Here is a 12,326-nt window from a genome sequence, read left to right as displayed (position 1 = left end):
ATATTAATGAAAGATGACCCCACTCTTAAGAGAAGGGAGTCATTTGATTAATAATGTATCTACTTTCTGAAATAGATTATTTATGTCATCTATCCAAAGAATTAATGTAAACAATAAGACATTAATCAGAGTCATGGGAAGGTAAGTGAAGTCCTGGTACATGGTTGACCTAATTATTCAGAACCAAATGATCTAAGTGAAGCTTTTGGATGGAAAGAGAAGAGCTGGAATGGAAATGGAGAGCTGAGTGCGCATTAGGTTGAGTGTTGCTACATGGCTAACTGCCATTGGTGCTTTGTGAAGACTTCCCTTCTTTGAGGTGTATGGGCTTTTTGTTGTTTTTTTTTTTTCATTTCCCTCATGTTTTTATGACAAATGTAGAATTAAGTCATGGGTTTGGACATTTTACTGAAGTACTTGTGCCCGTATGATTATATCTAAGATACAGTCCTTTAAAAAAAAAAAAGTTTAATAAAATGAAAACAAAAAAGAGCAGCTCTTCTAGTCACAGGATCCCAGATGCTTTCCCTGTCCATCAGGGAGCTTGCTGCTCAATTTGAGGAACAATCAGGTCATCGTGATGACTGCCACTCAGCTAGCGCATAGGGCTTCCTAAAGTGGAAAGGGGATTGAATTAAATGAATCAAAGTTTCTCTCTGTCTCAGAGTTCATGAGCCTAGAAACTTAAAAGACTAAAGACTAATACAAATTCCTGATGTCTAAAATCTTTTTATTCCTTGGGGCGGCTGGCTGGCTCAGTAGTGCATGGGACTCTAGATCTTGGGGTTGTGAGTTTGAGCCCCATGTTGGGCATAGAGATTACTAAAAATAAAATAAAATCTTTTTATTCCTACATATATGACCACTTTTGACCAAGTATCAGGTGAATTTGTTCCTGGACTTTCAGATATAAGAAATGACACATCATCATCATCATCATTATTATAGCAAATTAATTCAATCTCCAAACTCCCACCCTAAGCGGGGAGGTAAGAAACTTAATTTCAGTAGTTTTCAGTGTACTCCTTTTTAGGGTTGTACAGGAATCCAAAGACCCAGAAATTAGGGAATTAGTCTCCACCTCCAGCCTGCCATGGCCACTGCTGCTATCTCTGCAGTTCAGAGGCTCCATCTGAAGTCAGGTGGCTCCATTTCCTTCTGGTGGTCATGGGCAACAGCCTCAGGAACCACTGCTCTTGATGTTCAGGCTCCCCCACATTACATGCCACCGTATCAGAGGCCTCTCAGGGCCCTGCTCACAATGGGAGGAATGTCTTTGTCATTCACACAACCCACAATTACTGGGCCCCTTCTCAGCATTGCGGAGGCCAGTCTTCTCCATCTCAAGTGGACTAATAGATATAAATTCCCCAGCTCTGGCCCCCACCCCACCTCAACACCCCCATACCAGGAAGATTCCTGTTAATCTTTAGGACTCCTCTAGGAGTACTAAGAAAAAACACACAACCAAAAAAGTTTACATTCTCCCTGAAGGATAGGGGAGTTGTGATGTTGGGGCTGGAGAGATAGTTGATGTGGTAATGGTTAACACATTAGGAAGTCAGACTTTTAGAAATTAGGTATGGATCTGTCTTTCCTGGAATGGGGATAAGGAAAAGAAATGCTTGCTTTTTCTCATAGTTGGTCCATAGTTGCAAATAAACACAAAAATGCTAAGTAGTGTTTTTCTTTATAATGACCTATTCCTCCTGTACATGTAATCACCATGACCAGCTGACAGTGTCATTTATTCAGTTAGTATGCACTGACTCCTACAGTGTACAAAGCACTGTGGTAGGCTTTGCAGGGAGGGCAATGGGGAGGGCAACAGGGAGCAAGAGATACACAGTATTTTGCCCTCAGATTACAGTGTAGTGGTGATGTCACGAAGTAAAGAAGGAGAACAAATCATTGTGAACCAATAGGGCTACTACAGGTGGGAGGAACTAATCTGGACATTCTTTGAAGAAAGCCTCTGAGGAGGGGTATTTAAGTACAGGCATGAAAGCTGAGAAGGAGTAAATCATGGAGTCACTGGGCAGTAACTTTCAAGGGAGTGGGGTCCATAGGAGCAGAAGGCCCTAAAGAGGGAAAGAAATTGGCTGGTTTGATGAATGGAAAGTTGGTCTGTGTAGTTTGAACCTGATGAGAAACAGGAAGAGAAACGTACTATGAGGAGGCTGGGAAGGTCGGCTGGAGCCCTCAGAACATTGGAGGCCATGGAGAGGAGTTGAATTTCATTCAAGCCCCTGGAAGATTTTAAGGAAGGGAATTAGGGGATTTGACTTAAACTTTAAAGGTCATTCTGCTGTGTGGAGAATGGGTCAGAGGAGATAAGACTACAAAGATTTATACTCAGCACACCTGCCATGTATGGAGATCTCAGTAATTAGAACACACTCTCCTGTCACTTGCCTGAGGTCTTCCCACCACCCTCGTCTGTTTGCCTCCCTGCCCTTCCTCCCAGCCCAAGGTGGGTGTGGTGGCATGGTCCCAGTAGGAAGAGAAAGGAAGGAGGTGGTTTGGGGTTGGTGTGAAAGCATCACCTCTGCATCATTGTACTGACCTCTCTCTCCCTTCAAATGCTGCTTGGTGCCGCCAGTGGGTCGGACGGTGTTGTTTTTGCCCACTGGGGTCAGAGATAAGAAGACATTGACTTTTTGCCAGCCCTTTCCAGTTACTCAGGCTGAATCCAGTTTCTGATATCTATGAATTCTTTTGGAAAAAAGAAAATAATGATCTTCCTTATTAGATCAAATCAACAAATACCTATTTAAAGTCTATTATATGTAAGTAATTGTGTGAGCCCTTCCAAGATGTAATGAAAAATCGTGATTTTATTTTTGACCAAGCTCTTCTTATAATAACCGCAATTCTGAATATGAACTATTCATTTATTTTACAACACGCATAGGGTGTTTATAAATTAACTCCCCGTGACAACCATAAGATGCAGGTACTATTATTATATGCATTTTACAGAAAAGGAAACTGAAGCAAAGAGACGCGAAATAAATACAACTCATACGCGGGATTCAAGCCACACAGTCTTCAAAATCTGTGCTCCGATACTTTACTTGTCCATTTAAAAATTCTGTTAATGAGTAGAACTTTTTTTTTCCTCTCAAGCTGTAAATTCCAAATTCCGTCAGTAGGCCTACATCGAGAAATCCTGTAGAGCTCCTACATGGCATGGGCCTAAGTATCAAATGCTGATGTGACTTTTGTCTGTTTCACAGGATTATTGGGACTTTGCAGAACTCCCCTGAGTTTTCAGAGGCCTTTTACTGCCGCAAGAATTCATACATGAATCCAGAAAAGAAATGCCGAGTGTGGTGATCTTCAGAGAAAGCGACGTGGCCCTTGGCTAGACTTGCCGACACCACAGAAATGGGGAACTCTGTCCACAGAAGTCATTGTACTTACGTGGGATGACAGAGCATCATATTAGAAATGAAGTTAGGTTATTCTGGAAAAGGCGTGGAGAGAGGAGGGGGGTGTCTGGTGTCTATCAAATCAATCACTTCTCACTGTGTAAATAATGCTTGATCTCTAAAGATATTACGATTCATTTCTGTTTCTCATATGATCTGCCAGTTGATGTCATCTCTTGAAAACAATGTTAACCCCTCGATGTAGACTGGGATTGCTAATCAAAGGGAAATTAAAGAGATTGAAGCACACAGTTGGCTCCAAAACACAGCAGTGGCATGAGGGTTAAAAACACATTGCCTAACTACTTATTTTTACTTTTATTTGTAACATTTTCACTCCTACAGAACTCTTCCAAAGAATTCTTATACATACTGGGGCCTTGGGACTTCATGTAATTTTAAACCGATTTTGCCAATCATCAGTTTATTCATTCTGAGATCATTTTATTTTAAGCTGCTCTTAGGGCTAAAATGAATGTCTGAAACTGTTTTTCATTGTACCTGCTTTCACCGATACTGAAATTCTTGAGGGTCCCTGCAATTTTCTAAGCAATTTCTTGCTCTCTCTCTCTCTCAAAACTTGATCTTTTTAAGAGATTTGTAGTAATGTATAAATAATAATTTTTATATTTAATTATTAACTACATTTATGGCTAAGTAATTATTATTATAGTTAATCATTGAATATTAACATTTCCGACAGAGATAAATAGTTACGGACCAAGATCTGTAAAGTGATGTACAGATGAAGATTTGAGACTTTTTAAGCTTACCAATCATATTGATAAAAAGCTTGAAGCACAAACTCTGGGTTAAAAATTGCCATTGGACAGTTGTCTGAAGCAGAATTTTCAAAATAAACTCTGTCCCTGAGGTGGCTATGAGAAAAGGACAAAACTGCATCTGTGTAGCTCTGCATCTCCTTCTCTTTTCAGGTTTGTCATCTGATGGAAATATTTTGATCCTAAATTGGAATTGTGAGCCCATTACTCACTGAGCCTGCTGTGGCGGCAGTCTAGCTCTGGAGAGTGCATTTCTGAATATAAATGAGAGGCTTGCCCACCTCGGACAGACCTGCGTCTGAAATCCGAACTCGCCTAGAGTTCTGGGAGGGGCCTGTCTAGTCCCTGCTAGGAACTCATCTCTTGAGGCTTTATCTTCTTCTCTTTCCCTGTCCTTTTGGCTAGTTTGGTTAACTTCATTACTTGATTAGTATTTTACAAAAGAGGCGTTTTCCTTATTTTTCCTAACAAAATGAAAATGAGGGAATTTCTATTCAAAATATGAGTGTTGGTTTTCTTGCTTCTTGAAAACTGCATTTATTTACCTTTTTTTAAAAGTTATGAAAATGCAGCGTATACCCGTTTCATTAAACGTAAGTGTACAGCTCAGTGAACTTTCTCCAACTGAACACAGCCCTGTAACCAGCACCTTTAAGAAACAAAACATTACTAGTGCCTTAGAAACCCCTTCTTCCAACTACCACTTCCTTCCTCCAAGGACGACAACTGTCCTGACTCCTAATATCACACATTAGTTTTAATCGATTAGCATGTATTCTTTCGTGTCTGGCTTCTTTCACTCGTGTTACATTTTGAGATTCATCTATATTGTTGCATTCGATTGTGGATCTCTCATTGTCATTACTCAATAATATCCTATTGTGTGATTATACTACAATTCATCCATTCCATTGTTGATAGGCATGTGAGAAGAAGCTTCCAGTTTGGGGCTATTACAAATGGTGCAATTATGAGCATACATACTTGCATATTACCCATCTTTTTTAACTTGAGATTTTAATGAGCTCGTTTCCACAAACATTTTGCCGAGTTATTATAAATATTGAAAATATAGTTTTCAACTAGCCATGGATATCCTCCTCCTCTTCTTCTTATATCACTACCACCATTATTATGGGTAATTCAAAGTATACTTGTGGATATATTTCCTTAAATAAACTGAAAACACTTATAAGTAAGATTCGTGGTTGGAACATTAGGAGCATCCAGTTCTGAAGAGAACAACTACCTTTGAATCATTTAATTTCCATCCTGTCAGAGCAGCTGAAGAGCAACTAGTACAAATTACAAAAAGACACTAGATTCCCCACTCTTTAAAACATCAGACTCCCATCTTTATGGAAGGACTAGAGTGACATTTTCAGGGGGGAAAAAAGCCTTTCTAATGCCTGGATCTCCTGTGTCTAGAAATAGGAGATTTCCTGGGAGTGAGGGATACACCCAAGTGAGAAGACCAGTACCTCCCCCTCTCTCACACGTGAGGATATTATTAATTGTATATGGCATCGTTGTTGAGTTGTATGGGTCTCTCTCAACCAGTCCCAATCATTTGGAGTTGTTTCATCAGGTAAGGCCTATCTGTAATCTCACGCATAAATCCGATTTCACTGTGGCTGAATCCTGGTCAAGGAAAGACCTTAGAAGCTGAGACACTAAGGGTTGGGAGCTAATATAACTCAGGGATGAGGCTAGAAATAAGTTCTCATTGGTAAGGAGTCTGCCTCCATGCTGCAAAGTCCATGTGGATTCTGGGCATGAGGTGGAAAGAATGCTATCTTGGGAGAAGAGTCTATTCTAGCCCTAGTCTGCCATTAATGACACGGTGACCTTGGGCCTTTGATCCATTCTCTTGGGCCTTTGCTTTTCCCACCTGAAATAAAAGAAAATTAGATTCTATCAGTATTCTCAACAAGAGAAGGAGAATGTGTCCAATAACTTCTTTGCTTGTAATCTGTCCCCCAGTGAAGAACCACTGCATAAGATAATTTCAGAACTCATGTAAATACCTGAGTCCAGTTAGACCACATTGTAGTTCAAAGACAAGGACTAAAGTTTGATCTCCTTAGGGTCCATGCTGCTCTTACTAGTTTTCTCTAAAGCCTTTATTATTCCTGTTGTCTCAGAGGGAATTCTCAAAGTAGAAGATAACTGTTAGTTTGGAAATGAGACTCGCCCTGTCAAAGATAGAAAATCAGAAAGTTTTATCAGTTCCAGTCTCAAAAATACAAAATAAAAACAAACATTTTTCATAGTATTGCTTTTCTGCCTATTCCAGGCTCCCCTATGTCTTGAAAAATGTTATGGCCAAATGGAGCTTTCGTCCCTGCCGTCTTACACTTCCTGCTGGCCTCAAATTGGGTCTTTTAAAAATGAATGATATAAACTATTTCACCAATGTTTTCTTGGGTATGCCACCCCATTCTTCCAAAGATACCATGGTTTTCTGATCCGATTTCTTTGCAAAAGTTCAGTGAAAAGGTTGCCAAGTGTTATAGAGGGTCACGGGTATAACCAGATGATGGCTTAGGCAGAAACAAAAGTTGTCTTTGTGCACCATCCCTGGGCTGAAGGATTTGACTTGATTAATCAGGTGAAGAGAGGACCCACCTGTGACTGTTGTCAAAGTGGCACATGTATATTGCATTCTAATCTCTTCTTTAACAATGTTGTCTTAATTTTAACTCCTTTGTATTTTGCATTTCCTCTAAAACAGTGAGAAATACTACTGTTATTTTCCACTTTGTAGCCAAACTCCTGTGCTTCTATTTTGTTGTTCGACAAAGCAGATCCTCTAGGTTGTGCAAAAAAAGCCTGACAGAAAAATGAGCATAGACTCTTGCCAGAAATAATGATGGGCTCTCAGCTTGAACGGTGCGGGAAGACCGGAAGTCTAGCAATTGTGACTAAGTGTTATATTTCTGAATTTCCTTTCCACCCAGAAACTAACAATAATTTTTTCAGGTATCAGACAAAAATGGGGTCAAGTACAGTATCTGGATTATCTGTTTACCTTGGTGCAAATCTTTCAAAACACATGCTATCGATGCTCTATGTCTCCTGAAATATGGCATCAAAGATGCGATGCTAAGATGTTCATGGCAGCTCTACCTTTAATATCAAAGCAATAGGAAGGAAAAAATGAAATAGGAGAAACTGTTTAGATTTGTTCAAAGAAAATATAAAGAGGCTGCAATGGTAGGGATATGTAAGAAAATATCAAGAATGGTAAGGATATGTAAGAAAATATCAAGAGGCTGCAAATGCATTATGATTTCAATTATGTTAAAATATTGTTGCATAGAAAAAGAGTTGGAAGAATATATGCCAGAAATTAGTAGGGAATATCTCTGAGTGGTAGTATTATAGGTGATTCTTATTTCATTTTTTCCTCTGCATTTTAAATATTTCTATGAGGTGAAAACATTACACCTTAAAAGTCATCTAAAAATGTTACTTGGAAGAAAGTAGGAAATAAGGGAGAGAAGATGGAAAGGAGAGGAATGGGGGAAATTGAGCCCCCCCAAAAAAACCTAATTCCTTTGAATTTAAGATGTTTTCATTTATTTTTTTATTTTTTTTTTTTTTAAAGATTTTATTTATTTATTTGAGAGAGAGAGCACAAGAGGGGAGAGCGGGAGAGGGAGAAGCAGACTCCCTGCTGAGCAGGGAGCCCGATGCGGGACTCGATCCCGGGACTCCAGGATCATGACCTGAGCCGAAGGCAGTCGCTTAACCAACTGAGCCACCCAGGCGCCCAGATGTTTTCATTTATTTAAGAAGCTATTCAGTTTCGCAGCTCAGGCAACTTAGACCCAAGGAATCCGGTGAAGGAGATTTTGGTCAGGAACCGCCTTGCCCCACAACAGGCCAGATCTGTTTCCCAAGGTGGCTTTGACACACACTGCTTGACACAGGGCAGGGGAATTTTCAGACCTTCCATTGACTGCGCTCAAAGTGGCTCACTGAGAACAAACCCTGTGCTCCAGAGGTCTTTTGTTCTTTATTCCCCCTGAAGATACTAATCTTGCCACTCTCTCCCACCAGGTCTCCCCCTACATAACACCCTAGCATTTACCAAATCCTGGCCGTGGTTAAGGTTACAGCCTATAACTAAAACAGTAGCCAGTAAATTATACAGTGATTGGCCGAAATGCTCTACCTGGGAGGCACCATGATTTACCTGGGGGTCAGATACTAAAATTTAGAGGCTGAACAGGGAGGAAACAGCAGGATACAGTGAATCCCAGGTAACTCCCTGCTTATGTGTGTTTCTTTTTTACTTTGGTCATAAATGAAGATCACACTCATGCTAGTTTAGCCAAAACTAGAGATTTTCTTGATCCACGATACCAAATGTGGGGTATGTCTGAGTAATCGGTCCTTCTTTCCATGTGCCTACCTTATTGTTGCAGACTGCCTTTCTCCAAAAGAAAGCCATGATGGTCAACCATGCCCAGGCTCAAAGATTCTCTGCTTCCTTCACAGGGGAAGGACAGGATCTAACTACAGTCCACTTTTAATATCCTAGAGAAAACCCAATGAAAATCCTAGAGAAAAAGCCCATTTTGGAAACATGTCTACCTCAGTGGAAAGGGCATGGGGAAGTGGTGAGGTTGTACAAACTATGATCATTGATCCCCTTACCCTGTCCTCAGAGAAGGGTAGCTTTCCAAAAGAAAAGAAATCACCATTCCTAAGAGAGAAAGCAAAAGAAACAGATATCCGAAACACTGGTAACACTAGATACTTCTTAAATGCTTTGCAAGATATCTCAGTTTGGATTACATTGTACACACTAAATTTTGAATAAGTGTCAACTTTAATTTTGTGTAATCAAAATGAAGATATGCATTTTAGTTAGAAAAGCAGACTGAAAGTCAATAAAAGGGTAAAAAGGAAGAGAAATAATATTTATTGTGAGCAAGACACATAATATAGGTTGTTTGTATAGAGTTTCCACTTAATATAAGTAACCTGTGAGGTAATGTTGGTTCCCCTGTTTTACAGATGGTGAATTTGAGTTTCACAGAGGTTAACTAATTTGCCCAATTTCACACAGGTAGTAAATGATAAGGCCAGAGACCAAACCAGGGTGTGTTGAAGTCCAAAATCTACATAAATTTACCATCAAAGCTCTCTGTATCACTATAAAATGCATTTCAGCCCACCAAAATAAACTCGTTTGTGGCTCATAACTCCCAAAACACATCCTTTAAGAAAAACTAATGAAAAATATTGTATTCTCCAATACTTCTATGGCTTTACGGAAGCCACTGTAATTTTTAAAAGAACATTAAGTATTTTGAAGTTATACCAATAGATACTTCTAGAACATCTGCTCTTCAAGGTACTGTATTAGAAACAAAAATAAAAATAATTAGAAAAGAAGAATAAGACAAAGTAATAGTCTTTGGCTGGCACTCCGCTTATTTACTACATCCATTCATTTCTTCCTTGATGGAACATCAGGCACCTTTATGCACATAAAAAGGCCTATGAGATTATCTTTTACTGGGCCACTAGGAAAGAAAAATAAATGAAGAGAGCTGGCCTTTTAATATAGTGGAGACATCAAAAATGTACACAAATAAATGCAGCTGAATGTGTGATGTGCCAAGAGATACAAGAAAACAAACTTTGAGAATTCAGAAAAATTTTCTTTCCTAGCATGCCAGGCATTCCGGAAGCAGTAACACCTACGTTGCAGTTGGTAATATGGGTGGGATTTTGACAGTTGGAGAAGGAGGCAAGGAAGTATATTGGCTAAGTGTATCTCATATAGAAAATTAGCCAACAAATGAGTAAGAAGTCCACATTAACACTAGCAAAGACAGACCCTTGCTAAGGGGACTATTCGCTCTGAGAATTTTGACACAGCTCTCCATTGTTCGCTGTTGGCTTTTTGACATGTCTTGTAAGCATTTCTTGAAAGAAAAGCTTCCCTTATTTATTCAGAGATCTTATGCTATTTTCAAAGTTTCTTCATTATCACTCCACTTTGAACGAAGTCCTGTGCATTTCTTGCATTTGCTAGAAGTTGTGTGATAAGGATATTACTCCCACTCCTGGAGACTTGGAATTCTACTCTTATTCCAGTCCTGTTGCTAAATCACTACATTTAGCAAATAACGATTTCTCTGCATTTCCATTGTCTTAGAGTTAAAATCAGAGTTAAGATCAAAGCCTTTTCAAAACCAGAAGGCAGGCAGATGGAATATTTTGCAAACCGAACTCCTTGGAGATGATGAAAGATAGCATCGTGCAGAGGAACTAGGGCACAGTGTTATGGAAAAATCTGAATCCAGAGAGAGTCAGATAGACCCAGGGACACACAAGGTCAAAGCAAAGACCAGCCAAATGACTACATGGCAAGCATTTGGCTCCTCTACGCCTCAATTTCCTCCTCTTCAAAATGGCCATAACCACATGCACCTCTCAGGGAAGGTCACTATACCGGTCGCCAGCAAATGCAGCACTGAAATTTAACACCTTGATGGTTACCTCTGACTTCTCCTCGACACTAATGAAGCCTGTGGGTCTTTAAAAACATGAGGGTTTTTAGCTAAAAGACTAGAATTTTGTTTTTTCTTTTTTACCATGTTGTCTTTCATGTTGCTCTAGGTGAGTCGTTTACTTGATTCCTTTTAAATCATTTTCCTCACTAGACATTCTTGAAACAGAAAAGGCACAAAACCTGCAAACTTTAAATAGCAGAGGATTTCTTCAAAAGTAAAGAGCAAAAGAAAGAACACACTCGAAACAAAATTGAAGATTTGAGTGAGACATTAATTTGGGGGAAAACAATTTAAGCAAATCACCTTCACTTTGCTCAGAAAATGGCATTGGCCCAGAGATTTGGGGGAAGCTATTTAACTCCTTTGAAACTTTGTTTGCTCCAAAGTAAATGTAAAAATGTAAATGCATTCTTGTCCCCAAAGATGTCACGTTCTAATTCCCAGAACCTGTGAATATGTTAGGGTATGGGGCAAAGGGGAATTAAAGGTTGCAAGAGGAATTAAGGTTGTTGCTCACCTGACCTTCAGAGGGTGAGATTATCGTGGGTCATCCAGGCAGGCTCAGTGTAATCACAAAGGTCCTTAAAAATGAAAACAGGCAGTAAAGGCCAGAGTGAAGCGCTGTGAGTTCCACCAGCTGTGGCTGACTTTGAAGGCGGAGGAAGAGGGTCACAAGGGAAAGGATGCAGTCAGCTTCTAGGAGGTGGAAAAAGCAAGGGAACAGACTGCTCTAGAGCCTTCAGAAGGAACACAGCCCGGTTGACACCTTTATTTTGGCCCAAGGACACCCCTATCAGATTTCTGACCTACAGAACTGTAAAATAATAGATTTGTATTGTTTTCAACCACAAACAAATTGTGGTAATTTGTTACAGCAGCTATAGAAAATACATGATATAAATAAATATTGCAAGTTACATAATACTTCAGAATTATTTAAACGTTTTGAAAATTATGCTAAGCTCGGATATTATCTTCTAATGGCAAAATATACGCAACTATATAAAATCAAAGAATACTTACTATTATCTGTTACTAGGTAGTGAAGTATATGGTATGACATCAATTTGAAATAAATAACTAGATATGAATTTTCATTATTCTCATCTAATACAAAGTCATAACTGATTCGCTCGCTCAAAGACTAAAACACTGGTCTTTATAAAATAAACATAATTCACCTTACAGAGATTAGGTGTTTGACACTTAACAAGCCTTGCCTATCACCCACCTTTCATCTCAGCATGCAAGCCAATTAACTACCAACAGGGCCTTCCATATATAAGCACTAATATGTCAGGAAAATATTTATGGCTTTGTCCATTAAAGTAGCTAAAATAGAAATTGTTCAGGCAAAGCTTTGAGAAAATAGAAACCCAGGACTATGGAAATACTAATCATAAAGCAGCCTTGAGATTTTGCTGCACTTGGCATATTGTGTTTTCCTGAAAGGTTATTTTTGGGTATTATTTTTACCTTAGGGCAAGCTAATGAATTGCTGTGTTCTCAGGAACTTCTGCACTTCAGCCTCAGGAGTATGTCATAAAAAAGACATATTGCCCCAGTGCTCAAAC

The 12,326-nt window shown here is 39.3% G+C and overlaps 1 protein-coding gene across 1 annotated transcript in view; it reads left to right on the top strand.

The window, feature by feature from the left end:
* The window catches only part of MME (membrane metalloendopeptidase), a 97,405-nt gene extending 93,722 nt beyond the window's left edge, over nucleotides 1-3,683 (top strand). The window contains exon 23 of the mRNA XM_032409190.1: nucleotides 3,240-3,683. Coding sequence (XP_032265081.1) covers nucleotides 3,240-3,339 — 100 coding nt within the window. The 3' untranslated portion in view covers nucleotides 3,340-3,683. The remainder of the gene's footprint in view (nucleotides 1-3,239) is intronic.
* The last annotated feature ends 8,643 nt before the right edge of the window (nucleotides 3,684-12,326 follow it).

Source organism: Phoca vitulina, unplaced genomic scaffold (assembly GCF_004348235.1).
Source record: "Phoca vitulina isolate PV1807 unplaced genomic scaffold, GSC_HSeal_1.0 scaffold10, whole genome shotgun sequence".
Taxonomy (NCBI): Eukaryota; Metazoa; Chordata; class Mammalia; order Carnivora; family Phocidae; genus Phoca; species Phoca vitulina.
Note: the sequence above shows the minus strand (reverse complement) of the source record. Positions and strands in the feature narration are given on the sequence as shown.